This window comes from Eublepharis macularius, chromosome 9 (genome assembly GCF_028583425.1).
Source record: "Eublepharis macularius isolate TG4126 chromosome 9, MPM_Emac_v1.0, whole genome shotgun sequence".
In the NCBI taxonomy this organism is placed as follows: Eukaryota; Metazoa; Chordata; class Lepidosauria; order Squamata; family Eublepharidae; genus Eublepharis; species Eublepharis macularius.
The window spans coordinates 30,141,942-30,161,554 of NC_072798.1; the positions used below are offsets into that span (position 1 = coordinate 30,141,942).

The 19,613-nt window shown below is 41.7% G+C and overlaps 1 protein-coding gene across 1 annotated transcript in view; it reads left to right on the top strand.

Annotated features, from left to right (window-relative positions):
* The first annotated feature begins 2,818 nt into the window (after positions 1 to 2,818).
* STAB2 (stabilin 2) overlaps positions 2,819 to 19,613 on the top strand; it is a 119,567-nt gene continuing 102,772 nt past the window's right edge. The window contains exons 1-10 of the mRNA XM_054988859.1: positions 2,819 to 3,088; positions 3,887 to 4,020; positions 6,420 to 6,538; positions 8,538 to 8,623; positions 9,375 to 9,444; positions 14,026 to 14,121; positions 14,854 to 14,979; positions 15,656 to 15,852; positions 16,793 to 16,926; positions 18,158 to 18,291. Coding sequence (XP_054844834.1) covers positions 3,005 to 3,088; positions 3,887 to 4,020; positions 6,420 to 6,538; positions 8,538 to 8,623; positions 9,375 to 9,444; positions 14,026 to 14,121; positions 14,854 to 14,979; positions 15,656 to 15,852; positions 16,793 to 16,926; positions 18,158 to 18,291 — 1,180 coding nt within the window. The 5' untranslated portion in view covers positions 2,819 to 3,004. The remainder of the gene's footprint in view (positions 3,089 to 3,886; positions 4,021 to 6,419; positions 6,539 to 8,537; positions 8,624 to 9,374; positions 9,445 to 14,025; positions 14,122 to 14,853; positions 14,980 to 15,655; positions 15,853 to 16,792; positions 16,927 to 18,157; positions 18,292 to 19,613) is intronic.

Sequence of the window (19,613 nt, forward strand, 5' to 3'; positions counted from 1 at the left end):
AGGGCTCTAGACAGGTTAAGCACAGACCCTTCAATTATAATAAAGTTGGCCGACAAAGGGAGTGGTATAGTTATTTTGAACAGGGGTGATTACATGAAGGAGGTGCAACAACAACTTAATGGTATTAATAACTATTAACCAATTGCACAAGACCCCACCCCACAAACTGAGAACCTGATAAGAATAGTATTGGATGAAGCTCTCCTAGGAGGGGAAATATCAGATAAGGCCCACAAAGCTTTCATTAATAAAACCCCACATGTCCCCGTTTTCTACATACTGCTGAAGGTACATGAGGAGGGGTTTCTTCCTCTAGGCAGGCCAATTGTGTCTGGCAGCAATTTGGTTTTAGAGCCACTGACTACGTATCTGGATCAGTTCTTACAACCCGCTGTGGAAAAGATCCCATCATACATTCAGGATACCAGAGATTTTATTAAACAGGTTGAGGGTACGCAATTAGCCCCCAACAGTACCTTTGTCACCCTTGATGTTGCAACGCTGTATACATCTATTCCTCATGATGAGGCACAGGTTGTGGTAGAGAAAGTGTTGGTTCCCACCTGAATGTTTATCCTCCAACTCATGTTTTGCTAGACCTATTGGACATCATGCTGGAGAAAATGATTTTACGCTTTGAACGTCAATTTTATATTCAAATAAAGGGTGTTGCTATGGGGTGCATGGCTGCACCCAGCATAGCTAACCTTTATATGGAGCAATTGGAACAGCTTTATATTCTGAACAGTGAATCAAATCCATTTGGGGACAGAATTGTTATGCTTAAAATATATATTGATGATTTATTTGTAATATTTAAGGGGCCAGAAGATGTTCGTGCCTTTGGGGAATGGATGGATTCCATATGTGCCAATATTCAATATTCTTGGCAAACTCATAATCCACCACATCAGTTTTTTGGTTGTAGTTGTGTACAGAAACAGAGAAGATCATATAGCTGTCAGACCTTCCAAAAATACCACAGATCATAATTCTTATCTGTAGTATTTATCCTTCCATCTCCATCACTTACTTGACAACATTCCTTATAGTCAATTGTAAAGTATTAAAAGGAACTCAATCAGACAGGAGGACTATATGTGAGAGAGTCATGTTCTGTGTAAGGATTTCTGAAGCAGAGGATATCCTGACTAGGTACTGGCCAATGCCAGGCGATGGGCAGACGCTGCAGATAGAAATGCCTTGTTTGAGCCAAAGGGAACAACAGAGATAGATAGGATTAGGTGAGCGGTAGATTACACCCCACTCTCATGTGGCATCAGGAGGGTGATTTACAGACACTGGCATTTAATTGCAGGTATCATGGGCTGTGAGAAGTTGCCCACAATTACATATAGACAGACCCACAGTCTGAAAGACAATCTGATACTTTCAGACTTCAGGGAACCATACAAATAGACCCATGGGACATTTTCCCTGTGGTCATTACAGTGTATGCCAGTTGGTTTCCCCTGGCAATGTATTTATTAGATTGGACACTGGGGCAAGAATTGATCTTAAAAACTTTTGTACATGCAACACCTTGGGGGTTGTTTACCTCATTGAGTGCACTTGCCCCCATTTATACGTAGGCAGCACAGTGCATCCTGTGTGGGTCTGAATTCAAGAGCATGTGCCTAGAATTAGAAACAAAAACCCAGATGCCCCCCTGTTGGCACACTTTATGAAATTTCATTCTGGAAATGGCCAGTTCCATTTCAGTGTTTTAAAAGTGATCACTCATGGTCCCCAGGCTACAATTCAGAAATTATTACTCCAATGGGAATCAGCCTGGATTTTTAGACTGAACACTATGTCCCCCCATGGTCTCAATCATGAGTTGGAGCCTTCCTGGTTCATTTGGGATTATTAATCTGGTATGAGGGATTACATGCCTCATCTGAAATTTGATGTATATGGTATGTACTGCTTTAACATGCAGGGGTAGTAGTTTAGTATTTGCATTTGGTGTTTAAACACAATGATTAGAAGCAGATGTATTATAATATGGCCACATAATGGTGTTATGAAGGCTCTTGCCTGTTGCATGTATTGAAAATCCCTCAATGTGATGAGTAACCATATGCTTGGTGGACTCAGGGTTAGACAATAAGGAGACATTGACATGATATTCGGTGACAGAGGTTTTCATTTTTACAGATTTGGGTTTTGGTTTATTATCACAATTCACGTCCTTGATAAAGTTTTATATCACAAAACGAGTTAAATTGCTAGCTTTTCAGCGGGCTGGGAGGGCCCTGTGACCCCTCTTCTTGTGATGGTCCAACCTGGACTAAGAACAAAAAGAACAGAAAGACAATTAGTTTTCACTCTTGGGAATCATTAGACTGGATATCTCTAAAAATAGATTAATTGTATTTGCACTGTGGCTGGAATATGTAATTATTGATTGTGTTTAATGAATGTAAGATTGTACATTTATTGACTTATTTATTACATCTACCATATTTATTGAATATTCTTAGGAGCGTTGTTGGGTCAGTAATTATTGATATGAATTTTGCAGAAAGACTGATAACTGTATGATGATTATGTATGCAATTGACACTTTATAAATTATACATGAGAGCTGCACTTTAGGACACTGTAGGGAATTGATTGTTGTTACTCTGGTTGGTTGGGTAGGCTGACGCCCTGTTCCAATTTACATTCTGTTTTCCTGGAGCTGCCTCTTGTCAGTTTTTTCTTGAGTCTGGCAGGATGCCAGACTGGGAAGTGTTAATTGTTGGCTGTAAGCATTTTCAACAAGTCTATGCATTTGGGCAGTTCTCCTGCCTAAGAGCAAGTTTCACAAACTCTCTGTCCTTCACTTGTTTCAGCAAAAGAAAGGAGGGGAGCCAAGGGTTCATTTTTAAAGATTCCAGCCTTACATCCTAATGTGGATAAGCTTAACCTAGCACAAGTTTGCAAACTTGTTGCTGTATTTTAAAATGCATGACTGAATCATTTCAAAGGAAAAAAAATACTCCAACCATTTCTCATCATGAAGAAGAACCAGTTGGCCGTTATATTCCTTGTGTCTTCTTTGATTGCAAATGCGCTTAGTGTGATGAAAGCCACAGAGCAGGTAAGTAAGATGAGGCATTTTATGCTCGATGTATGATGATAGCAAAGGCTTGCATTAGTATCTAGAAATAGTATTTTTACATATGTGAGTATATGAGAGTGTGCATACAGACTCTACATACCAGCCTGTGAGCAAGTAAAATGTACCTGTAGGTTTGACCTGTATTTCAATGAACTATTTCTTATTTAGTATTGACAAAAATACTTGAGAAACTTAAGACATGCACTGCAGAAAACAACTTTAGTCATTGCAAGGACAGTAAATTCTAATAAAATACTGTTAATATTTACTTCCAGATGAGCACATATAGGATAGCAGCCTAAATGAAGCTGGAGGATATTGACTGGAGATATACATACATACATACATACATACATACATACATACATACATACATACATACATACATACATACATACATACATACCCCACCTTTCTCCCCAATGGAGAATCAGTATTGCTTACATCATTTTCCTTTTCTCTATTTTATCCCCACAATAACCTTGTGGGGTAGGTTAGGCTGAGAATGGGTAAGCGGTCCCAAGTCACCCAGCAATCTTCCAAGGCAGAGTGCAGACTCAAATCTGTTTCTTCCAGATCATAGTCAGTTACTCTAACCACTACACCATAATGGCTCTCCCTGTTCAGCAGTCCAGAGAGACTTCACAATTAGTTTTCTTTGGAGAAGAAAAAGCACTGGATTTCTTGCATTACAAGGGTGCCCAGAGAAACAGTGCTAATTCCAAAAAGCAACAAATTGAACATTTTGATATACCACAAATTGCTTTTTCCTCCTAGGGGAAGAATAAATGTAATAAGAAGACCTTCATTACCACTAAAACCCAATGCCGTCCTTGTTCTCTGAATTTTGAAATTCAGTGTCCTGAAGGTTTTACCAGAATTACCAATGGCTCTGGGACGCAAGACTGCAGGTATTACTATTGTTAATTACTTTGGAGAGTTTCTGCTTTAAAAGAACTGTTCAATAACCGTTAATTTTGAATGCCAGCTGCATCAGAAAACAGCTTCGTTTGTAATTTCCAACTCCAAAGGAAAAAAATTAATTGAGTTTCTTTAAGACCCTGCCTGTTTAATTCAACCGTCTAAATAAAAACAAAATTTATTTTTTGATTTACTTCATTTATACCCCCTTTCTCCTCAATGGGGACCCGAAGCGGCTCACATCATTCTTCTCCATTTTAACCTTACAGCAAGCTTGTGAGGTAGGTTAGACTGAGAGAGTGTGACTGGCCCAAGGCCACCAAGCGAGCTTGCATTGCAGAACGGGGACCTCCCAGATCCTAGCCCAACGCTCTGTGCTAGATGAATTGTCTTGGATCAGAACTGTTCTCCACATATGATTTTTTGGGAAGATAGATGGGATATAAATGAAGTAAATAAATAAGTAGTCACTGCTAGTATATGCAGCCATTACATAGCCGTATAGGACAAACACAGAAAAGAAGATGTGCCCTCATGCCCCCTCTCACATAAAGCTGACAACCTCCTGGTGACCTGGAGTTCTGTCATTAGGACTGATCTCTAGACTTCAGAGACCAGCTCCTTTAGGGGAAATGCCAGCTTTGGAGGATGGGCTCTGCTCTATGGCACCACATCCCTGCCAAGCCACCGCCCCTCCCCAAACTCTGCCATCCCCAGGCACTGCTCCCAAATCTTCAGGAATTCCCCAACCACAAGTTGGCAACTCTACTAGAAACCGAGAATTGGCATCGCCACATCATGTGATATCAGTAGGGTTGCTAGTCCCCCGCTGGTACTTCCCAACCCCACCCTTTCCAAGCCCCACACCCAAAATCTCCAGGAATGTCCAGACTTGGACCTGGCAACCCTAGATATCAGTCCTGGGCCATTTTACCAGTCCCTGCCCCCAAGTGCTCCTGGTGCTGCTTGGGCAGTGGCAACCCTACCTTAAACTGCACTTGTCAGAATTCTGTCAGCAGCTGCTACAGTTTTCCTCAGCCTTTAAGTTACTTCTTCCTGATAAACTCTTCAATGGCACTTAGCACTGTTACTCTGTTCGCAGAGTTCGTTTTCTTGGTTTCAGCGGGATTCTTGGCAAATCACAGGCCAGGCCCTGGCCGTTTGTGCAGGTGCCTTGGCCTTCCTTCTTGAACCCTTCTATCTTGTTCTGTCAATTGTAATAACAGTTGCAGTCAGAATAAGTCTCTGTGTCTACAATTCCCAGGATTCTTGAAGGTTTGTTTCCATTAGTCAGCAGTAAAGTTTTTTCCTTTAGCTGTCTTACACAACCAACCTTTTTGAAAAAGATTCATATCTCTTGACTAGATTTTTAGGTCTCGTTCAACGCAAGCTGTACTGCAGGAGTCAATATTGCATGCTCAGAGATAGAGAGACGAGGCCGCAGCCAAGGCTCAACAGATGCAAAGCTTTACAAGCTGAACTACGGAAGCCAAGGGGTGAAAGTTCTCCAAGCATGCTGAAGTATAGGACACAGGACAGCCATATCTATTGATAGTAATACTAGGGTGCCAACTTGTGGTTTGGGAAATTTCTGAAGATTTGAGGGGGGGCAGGGAGGGACCTCAGAGGGGTATATGCTAATAGAGACCCCCCCCACACACACACACACACACCCCACACCCAAACCTGCCATTTACTCTAGAGAAACTGATCTGGGGATTTATAGCCCAGGCTTCTTGTATACATGATCATTAACGTAAAGTAAGGTTTCCAGCCTCCAGGTAGTGGCTGGAGATCTCCCAGAATTACAACCGCTCTCCAGATCAGAGATCAGTTCCCCTGGAGAAAATGGCTCATTTGCAGGGTGGACCCTGGCATTATACCCTGCTGAGTTCCCTCTCTCCTAAACCACAACCTGCCCAGGCTCTACCCTCAAAATCTCCAGGAGTTTCACAACTCAGATCTGGCAGCCCTAAACATAACAGCTGAAATGAGCTATAAAGAGAATTCGGCATGTTTGCAGCACTGTGCCTTTCTTTTAGAGCAAGATTTGAGTCCAGCCACACAGGGTATAAGCTCTCGAGAGTCAAAGCTCCCTTCCTCAGATATCTGACGATGGGAGCTTTGGCTTCCAAAAGTCTTGTCAGTCTGAAAGTCTCATCTGAAAATCCTGTTTGTACTTATGATGCTACTGGTACTAGACTTGAATCTTGCTGCTCCACCGTAGACAACCAGACCATCACAGGTACCCACCTGAAACAAATGTCTCTTTTATGTGCATCTATACATAGCCTTACAGTTCATCTTGCTTTAAGGATGTTTGAAGGAACAGAATATTTCATATAAAGCTCTTTAGAATTTTAACAGAGGCTAAACATTTTTCTTCCAGGTATAGTGGTCAAATCAGGGGGGTCTCAGTTCTCTCTCTTCTGGGATGTCAGCATACATGTATGAAGGAGTATCAACAGCCTCAATGCTGCCCAGGATATTGGGGGTCTGATTGCCTAGGTAAGAGCGTTTCCTTGTAGCATGCAGGGGTTCTCCCCATGGAAGGAGTTGTGCCCTTTTTATTTTCCAAAGTTTGCACATGTAATCCATACTGTCTTGTTTAGTAATATACATCAGCACTATCAGAAGCACTGGGGAAACAAACTGATTGGAACTGTCTTGCTAATGTCCTATATTTCCAAAGAGAACTTTTTGTAGAGAGCTTCTTGCATGATTACCAGAAATATTCACATCAGCATTATTGTTAATAACATACTTTGTAAACCGTTCTGAGTAGATATTAAGTTGTTCAAAGGGGTGGTATATAAATTGAATGTTAGCAACAACAACAACAACAACAGTGCATATATACTGCTCTTCTAGATAGATTAGTGCCCCACCCAGAGCAGTGAACAAGTTAGTGTTATTATTTTCCCCACAATACATCTGTGGGGATGATTTTTTTTTCCTTTTAACTATGTGCGTTTTAACAGTGGGAAGTGGCAGCAGACAGCTGGCAGGACCGACAGCTATGAGAAGACACAAACAGATCAAGCAGTCCCTATTTTCCTATATGAAATGTCGGAGGATGTGGTTAAGGCCTAATTACATTCACCTTGAGGGCTTATGTTCCATTCAGCCTGGACAACTACATCTGGACTAAATCTGAGCATGCTATAGCAATTATCTGAGTTCTGCTATGCATCTAGAGTAGGGTTGCTAAATTCCCTTACCCTCCCAGTGGGAGGGGGGAAACAGAACTCACCTTTGTTGTTGTCTTCTGGGAGTGATGTCGTCACACCGCCCTGGGAGCACACCCAGAAGGCCTGTTCCCCCATCTTTCCACACACACACACACACACACACTGGCCAGGTGAGGGGTGGCAGGGGGCAAAGGGTGGGAGTGGGAGATCCCGCCCCCCACTGGCAGACCTGGTATCCCTAATCTAGAGACCAATTTAGTATTCCATTGCTAACATTACAAAAGAATGTGGCATGCTAAGTTGGAATCTGGGTGCATGACCACTTCTTCCATATCTAAATTCAATTTAATCTAAAAACAAAAATGTACCACCAGTGGACAATATGCCCTCAAAGCAGTTACATGACTTAGCTTTTGTGCTAGTATACCATTTTTGGTGTCATAGTGAATAATAAACTCCAGAATGTTCTGACATGTGAAGATCAAGAGGAAATGCTTTGCCTGCCAAGATACAATTGTAGAACAATATAATAATGCAAGCCTGAAGGACAGTGAAAACAAGAAACAACCAGGAAATGGAATGAAGTTGTCAGCAGTTTGCAAATGGCTGCTTTCCCCAAAAAAATCACTTATCACACAGCCCCAAAGCACAGTTTTAACTGGAATGGTACCAGGGAGCTTACAGCCCTACCTAAGAATTTGTCAAAAATAGACATAATTTTTGACCTAAAAGCAACTTCTTTGCAAGTTGTTGTTCCAATTTTTTTGTCCTAAAATTAATGGGGTTGTGGGGAAACGGTAGGGCATTCTACTGTTCAAGTATTTGAGCTCAGCCAACAGGGATTTCTTCACCCCAGGCAATAGCAGCAGGGAATACCCATTGGTCCAGCTCAAGTTCTTGTTTGGTAGGGTTGCCAGCTTTTTTGTGGAGACTAAAGAACAGCAGGGATATGAAGTGCAGTCCCTGCTGTTCTTTAGTCTACCTTGGTTAACAGGGATATCCCTTAGTGTTTTTCCTTTGGTACATTATTGGGGAAGTATGTTGCAACTAGCAGAAAGCCTTTTTGTGGAAGCTGTGCTGTTACTGCAAGTGAACATAATAGTATTTTTATAAGCCTTAGTTTCAAAGCTTTTAAAAAAAATAATGGCTTGGGGGAAAGTATGGAAGAATACTGTCTGGCTAAGTAAGAAAAACTGAAAAGCCAACACTATTTCGGTTCGCTGGAAACCTTGGTTTTTATACATATCCACCTTTTAAGGTGCCTGTTGGAGAAGATACTACCATAAAACGTAGCGTTGTTGATTGCTCACTTGTAGAATGTCCGGGTGGTGCAGCATCCCCCTGCAATAACAGAGGCCACTGCTCTCAGGGCATTACTGGGAATGGAATCTGTACCTGCCAGGTATGTGTTTATCTTTCTTCAAAGGAGTATTGCATTTGCACAACTGGAAAGAGCCACAGAAATCAAGCAACACTTAGAATGAGGTTTCATAGGAATCATAGAGCCACACCTTACAATCCAAGCTTTAAAAATCTTAATTTCTTTTTGAACATCTTTTTTTCTGTCTGTGAGAGGTGTTTCCTCTGCTGTCCAGTGCCACATATCATTCACCTTACGTCCTTATTGTAAAAAATGCTGCCCCCCCCCTAGTTTCTTTTATTCTCATCAATGCAATCCGAAAAAGAGTTACTCTAGTCTAAGCTCGTCGATTTCAATGGGCTTAGACTGGAATGACTCTTCTTAGGATTGCACTACTTATGTCTGATGTTATCCAATTCTTTTTTATTCTAAATTTCAGTTTGTGTTCCCATATCAATGTACCTGTGTGCATATTAAACCCCATTTGTCAGAAATGCACCTTTCCGCTTAAGCCATTAAAACAAAATCCAGAATGCATGAAGGTGAGCTAGCATATGTAAGGTGCTTTGTATTGTATTATTTGTTTCATTTTTCACATATAAAATCAATGCTCCATTTAGCTGTTTTTGAAACTGCTAATTGTGTAATTTTTCTAATAGAGAATCAGTATAACACTGGTGAATGGGGAAACAGAACTGTTGCCTAGGTATATTTTGAGGCTAGTCAGTCCTTGGTTTCAACCGTTATCTCTCCATTATTGCCCTTATGTTTAAACAGTGTGGATTTTTTGCAGAATGGATTTGCTGGAGCTGCCTGTGAAAAATGTGATAAAGACAATGTTTTTGGACATTTCTGTAGTTCAGGTATATATATTCTCTTTAAAAATAATGCAATATTCTCTTTAAAAAATATGAATGCAATGATATAATTGAATGATGTAGGAGCACCCAATAGATTGCATAGACAATAATGTGTAACATTGTGTAAAAGTCATTTTACAACCATCCAAAGCATACCTGTTGGTCTTATTCAGACAAAACTGTCACATATTTCTTACAAGGAACAGTTGGATCCAACAGATGATTTCTGAATATGCTACAGCCCTTGAGCAAGCAGAAGCATACTAAAAAGACCATGTTGGCAGCTTGTACTTACTATATCCCAATTTGCATTTCCAGTTGTGCAAGACATTGTACAAGTAATTATTGATGGTTCATATTACAGTACATCTAGTGCTGTTGTTTGTGCTAGTGAATCAGTGCTAATCACTGTTGTGTGCATGAGGTTTCAGCAGTACACACAATACAGTACACATTACATATTGTTGTTGGATTTAGGTGTAGATGTCATCTTGTTTGTACAATGTAATAAAAAGGTTTTTATCTTGACAAGCCACTGTCCATATGCTTAAACAAGGAATACTTGAACTATCGTTTGTTGTCCTATCACTAGGGGTGACTCTGGAAAAATTACTTTGGGAGAGGACTGGAATGGCAAATACAATTATCAGGACAGCAAGGATTTTGCTATACTCATTAAATAATACCCTAAAGAACTGAGGTGAATACAAATTCAACTCATGCTTTAGGACCTTGTGTTGTGTGAAGTGCCATCAACTAACTTATGCTACCCCTGCTGGTATTTTCAAGGCAAGAGATGTTCAGAGGCGGTTTGCTATTACCTGCCTCTGCATAGCAACTCTGGTCTTCTTTGGTGGTCTCCAATTCAAGTACTACCCAGGGCTAACCCTGCTTAGCTTCTGAGATCTGATGAGTTTGGGCTCACCTAAAGCTTACTATGTGTGAAAGTTGGAGCTGCCAGAGAGAATGGAACAAATATGTGTGCAAGTACCTGATACCCTTACTAGTCCTTGGGCCCATCAACTGGTCCATGTGCCTGTGAATGATGGCAATCCCTCTGTTCTTATATGGTCATATGCTAGCATCATAGGCATCAATGACTTTTCAACTAATTCATGCCCAAATCTTGAGTGAAATAAAAGGTTATTATCCCAAATGACCAACCACAGAAACCAATGTTAACCAACTTTTTTGACAAGTCAGGTTCAGATAGTAGTGTTCTACATTGCCTTAAAGCAAATGTATATCCTCCACACCCATGTCTTCTGTGGCCTTACCTCACGTTTACTGACCCAGATATCCAGCCCGCAAGAGGCAGCCAGAAGTAAACGTTGTCTGTTAACAGCCTTAGTCTTCACAAGGCCACTGTGATTGTGTGGTTGAGTATATTTGACATGGGAAGGTTTTCCAGGAATTAAGCCAGTGCAGTCCTATGCAATAACCATTCTCAAATCCCTAGGATATAAGGATGTTTCCTGCAGATATCTTCTGTGCTAAGTATAGAGGGAAACGACAGTAATCAGGATATTGGTTATCAGGTGCTATCTTGCTGAGATTGTATTGAGGACATTTCCTACAGATGTTTCCCATGCAGTATAGCTGAATTATTTAGTGAACGGGCGGGGGGGGGGGGAGAGACATAAACTAGTGTAATCCAAGGTGTAAAGCATTCAGCTTTGGAGACTTAGATAAAGCTCTCACCAGCTGAGTTGTCTTGGACAAGCAGCTATCACTTATATTGATGGTGACCCTTGTTGACACACCTATTTAAAAATATACGATTACTGGTGTATTCACATGACCATCTAGCTGCAAGTCTTGGCGCTTCTTTCTGGTTCCAGCTGCAAGTTCTTCCCATAAGCCTAGCATGTGCTTGCTACAATAACTTTAAGAAATGTTTGAGCAGTGATGTGTTTAGCAGCTGTCTGGGCTTTTACACAACCTACATATCATAAGCAAACTGTAGTCAAGCTGGGGGAGGATTCTGCACTTGGAAATTAACTCAAGAAAAAATACACTCATTTCCCTCTTAATGAAAATATGAGCCAATCCCCTATTTGAAAAGAAATAGTTAATATTTTGCATCCAATTACTAAAATCTTACAACAATTGGTAGTCTCTGAAAATCTTCAGAAATGTTCATTGTATCTATCTGCTTTTGACATTTGTTTGAAGTGACAGGGGGAAATGCAGTGAAGGAGAGAGTGACTCTGCAGACCGACTGAGCGACGGGGTGTTTTCCAATCAAAAGAGGTCGCACGTTACCCCTGTAAATGATGTCAATAGACGTTATCTCAGTGTCTTGCCAACCGTTGTACCTTCTCGGTGGCTTCAGAAGTGCTTTCTGTAGGCTTTTCTGCACACTCATTCCTGATTTTCTTAGCAGTCAATACCCAGGCATTGGAATCCGCGTGGGCATGGTTCTTCTGCACATCTACCCTCCCTTTGAACTTTTACCATTGTGGAGTGGGTTTATTTTGTTCTGCGTGTACATTAAATAATCAGGATTTTCAAGTGAGGATGCTGTAATTGGTGGCATCACCAGTAACATCACAGCACCTCCTTTTCATCTTTTGAGCATGCTTATATTGATAGATCAATTAAAGGGCTACATTTTTTAAAATATTGAAAATTAACACATGGGGAAACCTCCAAGGGGAGCAGCTCCATCACCCATACCTAAGCGCCCCCCCTCCAAACCTGAGAGCCCTGCCTGGGCTGATCCAGAGCCAGGAGGCAAAGGCTGGCACTGGCAGGGCAAACTGATCTCTGTTGGGATGGAGCCAGCAGCACCTACGTTCTTTTCTATTTGTGCTGCTTTTTCTGGTACCACAAGTGGAGACCTCTCCTCCCCTGAGCTTTAACATTTTTTTAAATCATTAATTTCAGATCAATGTATTGACCTACTGTTGTAATAATAGATGCAGCAGATTCTCTGAATTCCCACCTTTCATTCTCTAGCCCCTTCCCTTGCTGAGATAAAAGGAAAAGGACATGTCTTCACAATGGAAGGGGTACAAACTTACTTTTTTTAAAATGAAAGCTGGGAGTTCAGAGAACCAGCTGCATCTATTATTACCGTGGTGGGTTGATATAGTGATATGAAATTGATGACTAAAAAAAAAGATCAAAACAAAACCAGAAAAGGGAGAAAGGAAGGTGGGGGGAGGAGTGTTTGGACGATGATAAAAGTCCAATAATAAAAAATGGGTTGGAGGTGAGTGGGAATATGCAGGACAAATAAAACCAAAAGAAACATTATGCACGAGGAAAAAATAGATTCAAAATTGGCTTCTAAAAAAAAAAAGATTGGGATAAAAGTGTTCCCAAAAGAATCCGGAAAAAAACCAAGAGGAAAACAAAAAAAATCGAAGCAAAGGCTAAAGGCAAAAAACCCGTGTGGAAAAGTGGGTTCTTTGTTTCCTATTCTGTGTTCTGTTAATGTTTCTTCTGGGCTGTTACAGGTAAATATTTTGATTGTATTCTTTGAAGGTGGGTACAGCTGAATGGGGGAGCAAATGGAAGTAGCAGTTCCACCACCCGTCAGGTAGCACAGAAGAGAACAAGAAAGGGGAAGAGAGAGATGAATGTTTTGTTTGTACTCTCTGCAGACAGGCAGGCAGGCATGCTACTGAATAACAGGGGGTAGGGCAAATGTCCCCCCTGTCCCAAAGAAAGGACCAAGGCTGGCAAGATGTGTGAGAAATCTGTACTGAGGAAGGTTCTGAGGAATACCTTCTTGAGAGATCAGTGAGGATCAGATGTATGATTTCTCTTGGTTGTTTTTATTTTCATAAAAAGGCAAATAAGCTATTTCACCAAAATGAATCCAGCTGGAATTTGGCTCAGTAGGGAGAAGCAACCTCTCATAAATGTTAAGGAAAATAGGAAAAGAGATCTGAGTTTTGCTACCAGACAGCATGAGCAAGGAGAGATTAAACCCCTTCCCACACCTTACTCCGTTGATTGGAGCATTTTTTCCCACCCAAGCTCCAACACTGGAAGTTGTTCAAGCAAGGAGAAAAAAGCTAAACTCTGCCACATTCAGTGAGATAAAGAAAATAGAGCAGGATTTATCTCCCTTTGAGTGCACAATCAGGTTCTGTTTAAAAACACACACACACACACACAGGCTTGAATGTCCTGGGGTGAGATAAAAAACTCACATACCAATGTTGTTGCTGCTTCCCATGCATGCTCTACAAGCTAGAATTTAATTGCCTATAAATCATGGACCTCTTTTCCTGCCTGTTAGAAATTTGTCAAGGAAGCTCATTGAATGGGGAAAAAATCCTATCTGAGAATATGTTCTCATTGAAATGAAAACGAAATGTAATAAATGAACTGATATCGTTAATCTTGTTCATTAATGAATCTGACTCAAGTTTATTGAAACTGAAATGCAAAAATGAGATGAAAAGACCCTGCGCACGTCCCTGCCAGCCAGGACTCACATAGATTAAGCCATGGCTTTCTCGCGAAAGTTCAGAGAGTCATACTTGCATTCGGATACCTTCTGTCATGAAATCTTCCATAGGATGTAATGAAGATATCTATAATAGTTTACTTCATTTCTGTTCATAGCATGCCAGTGCATTCATGGAATATGCAACAGTGGAATAAATGGAGATGGAAAATGCACATGTTTATATGGATATAATGGCCCTCGCTGTGACCAACGTAAGTAAAATGTTTTGACTCCTGGGCCTATGTAATACCTTCTTTGTAGCTGCTGGAGCAACTCAAGCTAACAAACTACTAGTGTTATGGTGAGGCAGGCAGGATGAACCCGTCCAGATGACTAGGTTACAGACTGTGGATTTGTCCTGAGCTGTAGAATCAGCTGGGTTAGACTTCTTGCTGTCTTTCCCATTGTGAACCTGTGTGCCACCTTAGACTGTTGCAGAACTTCCTCTTGCAGTAGAATGTACTGTTAAACACACAATTCTTCCAGTCATTGCTGTACATGGAGCTGTTCCTACTTCTTGCCTCCACTGAAGTCTTAGCATTCCTATTTCTGTGGTCCTCTTTCCACTGCTGGTACTTGAGGCCCACTACTTTTACTGTACTCCATATAGGGAGCCTGTGTGGTGCAGTGGTTAGACTAAAATCCAGGAGACCCAGGTTCAAATCTCTACTCTGCCACAATGGATGCTCGGTGGGTGACCTTCGGCCAGTCACACACTCTCAGCCCAGCCTACCTCACAGGGTTGTTGTGAGGATGGAATGGAAGAGAGGAGAATGATTCAAACGGCTTCGAGTGGGATATAAAGGAATTAAATGAAGACTCCCCCAGACTTTTCAAAACTAACGGCCTCTCAAAGGAAGCTAGCACAAAACTGTTTAGACTCCTGAACAGTCTATTGAAGCAATTTATGCCGCTGTGTAACTACTTGGCCTCTTTAATTCCAGCAATACCTGAATGCCAGGCCTTACAGTGCCCAGAAAACTCCAGGTGCACCGTCGCCAGTGCTGATAAAACCCAGCTAAAATGCAAATGCCTTCCTGACTATCAAGAAGATGGCAAATACTGTAAACGTGAGTCATTTTACAAAGGAATCCAGACAAACCATAACATTTACATTTTTAACGTCATTGCATATCAAGCGCTGCTTTTCTGAATGGTATTAAAAGCACTTGTGTTCAGAAGGCTGGTGTATCAGCTGCCTCCTTCATAATGCAATGACCCTGACTGGGCAGAAAGGCAGAATATCAATGCTGTACATAAATAAATAATGTGAGGAAATGACTGGTGAGGGGCCGTGGTGGCATCTCCAGGTTCAGTCCTCAGCATCCCCGATTAAAGGGTCTGGCAGCAGGTGGTGTGAAAGATCTCTGCCTGAGACCCTGGAGTGCTGCTGCCAGTCTGAGTAGACAATACTGACTTTGATGGAGCAAGGATCTGATTCGGTAGAAGGCAGCTTTATGTGTTCATCTGTTCACAACCATTTTGCCAAGTGGTAATTTACTGCGCTGACTTGTCACCGCTTGGTAAGATCGTTGTCAATTTCATCATGGCAAGAAGTGAAAGAACTCTTATTCATTTGCTTCCCTGAATTCATGATCAGGGAGAGAGGATTGTTTTTACCGTTCAATGAAATGATAACAGAAGACATATCTTTAATTAGGGGCTGGGGGGATGGAATGGAATGCAATCTGTACAATTCTTTGTTTTTCCCCTTCTGATGTTTTTTTGTTCCATTTTTTCCCCAAGCTATCAACCCCTGCTTAGAACAGGTCTGTGATCCTCATTCTGATTGCATCTACCTTGGACCCAATCGTCATACATGTACGTGCCAGAAGGGCTACGAAGAAGATGGCCAGATTTGCATTCCCATAGATCCTTGCCAAACAAAATCTGTGTATTGTCCTACAGAATCCACCATCTGTAAATACGATGGCCCTGGAAGGGTAGGTATAAATGCTGCCTTGAGGCCTGGTTAAATGATCAGAGGGGAAAGAGATAAACAGTCCCTTACTCTCTGTTCCACCAGCAGGCAGCCTCTTGTGGCTACCCTCATCCTCAGTCTGATGTCTAGCCCCACCCCAGGTTCTCTTCCTCAGTGTGGAGGGAGGAGGAATACTGAACACAAGATCAGTACTATAAAAGAAACTTTAAAACATGTCTACATGTTAAATTTAAAGCCCTTAGGAATGTTAGAAGAGCCTTGCTGGACTGGACCAAAGGTCCATTCAGCCCAGCATTCTGTTTCCCCCAGCGGCCGACCAGATGCCACGGGAGGCCCCACAAGCAGGGCATGGAGACCAAGGCCTCCGTTCTTGTATCCCAACCACTGGTATTCAAAGGGAAACTCCCTGAGTTTGGAGGTTCCATTTAGCCGCCTTAATACCTATGGATAGACTGATCCACATTAACTTGTTTAAACCCCTTTTAAACCCCTTTTAAACCCCTTTTAAAGCCAACTGAGCAAGGGGCTGTCATCCTGTCTTGTGGCAGAGAAATCCATGCTACGCTCATTGTTTGAATCATTAGTTATGTGAAGCAGTACTTCCTTTTGTCTGTCCTGTGTTTACGGCCACTCAATTGCATTGGACTTAGTCGAAGTCTAATGTTATGGGAGAAGGAAAAAAGGTTTTCTCTATCTACTTTCTTCATGCCGTGCATAAATTTTATCTACTTTCTTCATGCTGTGCATAAATTTAAATTTAGACCTACCCAAGAAGCTTGCGATCTGTATTCTTACTATGGGTGAGACTACCTAGGAGAAGGGAAGGGTAGCAAACAATACAGAGAAAGGAAGAAGTGGAAAAGGCTAATATAACATGAGATGGATATTAGTAAATGCACAGTTTGAAAAAAAAATCATTGCTTTTCCTTCTTCTGATTTAGTCACACTGTGAATGCAAAGAACATTTCAGCAACTTTGTACCTGGAGAAGGATGCAATATGACGGATATCTGTGCATCTAACAACCCATGCCATAAATATGCGATATGCACAATGACTGCACCAGGAAAGACTCGGTATGTTGTGTATCTTTTGGGGGCCTTTTGACAAATTCCAAGTGGAATGGATGGGAAAGGAAATAATTATCAGGACTGCAGAGCAATCCTCTACAGAGTCTCTTCCAGTCTAAGCCCATTAAAATAAATGGATTTAGAGCAGAGTAACTTTGCATAGGATTGCACAGTTAATCATGTCCAGCATATTTTTAAACTCATGGAGGGGCTAAAGCACTTTGTGATATGTCATGTGTGTCATTCACAAAAAGAAAATAAAGCATCTCACCATGTGCTTGCTGGATGCACTGAAAGCAGCAAATAGGATATAATGGGACCCAATTTCAGTCTTTCCCAGATAATGAGATCTTGCTGGGGTATAACTGAAATTTGGCCATGTGGGAAAGGCCCTTTCAAACTAAAGTGGATCTCCTGGTCACTTTAGATCACAGATGGCTCATCTAGTTGCACCCCATGACTATTCGGTATGACATTGTTAGTTAAAATATCTGCTCATCATTTCTTCCTAATAGCGCTCCCCTTGCAGAGTAGATGAACTCTTCGGTATATGGCCATTATAAATAATTCACATTCAGACAGAGGGCACAACTTGATAGAACATGGAAAATCCATGATTATTTAAAAGCATCCACCAAAAGTGGGAGAGATTGGATTAAGACCCTGGCACCAAAGGAGAAGAGGCACTTCCCCCTTGTGCTGGTTTCATCTAAGCCCACTACCACCATCCAAGCTGCCTGGGAAAAATAGCAGCTTCACAGCAAGATTTAGGTTAGAAAAACATCACAGAGGAAGAGGGCTTAACCTCGCTGCTGTGGCTCACGGCTTTGGGTTTATCAGTTGCCTCCCCTCTCCCAGATATGATTGCCAGTCTCCAGGTGGTGGCTGGAGATCTCCCAGAATTACAAACTGATCTCTAGACTGCAGAGATCAGTTCCCCTAGAGAAGGCAATTATCAAGGCAATACTTTCTTTGGATGGTAGACTCTATGGCATGGTGCCACACTGAGGTCCTTTCCCCCTCCAAACCCCACCCTCTCCAGGATTCATCCTCAGAATCTCCAGTCTGGAACGGGCAACCGTACTCCCAGCTGAAGTGGATCTCCTGATAACTTCAGATCACAGATGTCTAATCTAGTTGCACCTCATGATTATTCAGTATGACATCATTTACTTAAAATATTTGGTCCATCTTTGGTCCATTCAGCTAAACTGCAATGTGTTACTTTTTTGTATAGGTGCACTTGCCAAAAGGGCTATGAAGGCAGCGGGTTTGTATGTTACAGAAATATCATGGACCTAATCAGAGACATGAACTCTAAGCCTGGAGGACAGTGGCAAGGAAAACTAACATCCGCTATACAGCTTTTTGGTAGGTTCAGCCAAGATCAGCCAGTTTATGAATTATACTGCAAGAATCCCAAACATAGCAAATTTTTTTCCGCTCAACAAAAATATTTGGATCCCAAATCTCATTGTAGATGAACAGAGGACCACAATTTTCAGTAGCTTTTAATATAGGACTTGTTCTGTTTTGAAGAGTTCGGTCATTGTAGAGGAGCACCCAAACTCGGTCATCATAAGTAATTAGGCCATAATAGTGCTTTTTCTTAATAGTTTCTGGAATGGCCATCAAGTTGTTTGCCAGAGGTAGGTCTATCCATCCACTAGTCCCTCTACAAAAAAAAACCCCTTGGGCAGTCTTGACTTGAGTACTGTGTGTCTATGGTACTACAGAAAAGGCTGGAGGTGAGAAAGAGCAAATAGATGGGGGGGGGGGGGTAAATTCAGGATTTGTATCCCCTTCATTGCTGTAGAAGATTTTAAGGTAGAGGCATAATCTCATGGGGAGTGTTGGCAATTCTCATCAAGGCATATTTCAATTGGATTTTTTTACCTCAGTCTTCTCTGATACAGCAAAAAAAATGTTGCCCTTTTTGTTTCTTTGTAAATGCCAGACTCAGCAAGAATTTTTGGTCCAACCCAATTAGTAATGTCTAGGGCTTTTTTCTGGGAAAAGAGGTGGTGGAACTCAGTGGGTTGCCCTCGGAGAAAATGGTCACATGGCTGGCGGCCCCGCCCCCTGATCTCCAGACAGAGGGGAGATTAGATTGCCCAAGGGCAATCTAAACTCCCCTCTGTCTGGAGATCAGGGGGCGGGGCCGCCAGCCATGTGACCATTTTCAAGAGGTTCCGGAACTCCGTTCCCCCACGTTCCTGCTGAAAAAAAGCCCTGGTAATGTCTAAATATATGAAAATTTATGCAAACAATCATTTTTTGGTTCTGATATTTTGAAGGCAACTGCTAGATAAGGAAGGGGAGAAAGAAGTTTGTTAGCTTCTGGAGGAAGCAGGATGGAGGAAACTGCTGATGGAAGATAGCAAGGAATCTTTCTCCTATAATTAGGTTTCATATGTATACGCTTTTCAAAGTGCAAAGGTCACCCAGCCCTCCCGGCCCTCCTTCCCAGTACAGGTGACAAAAGCAAATGCCTTAACTGTTTCAGAGTTTTGTTTTGGTTTAAAAAAAAATCTTATCTGACTCATAAAACAATTGCATGTGCAGCTGATTGGGGAACAGCTCTTTGATAGAGCTGGATGTAGACCCGGAACCATGCAAATCCAACCCCCCCCCCCCCCCAATATTCTGTTTTGGAATGCTGGTATCTGTTTTGAGGTAAACGTAATGTTCTG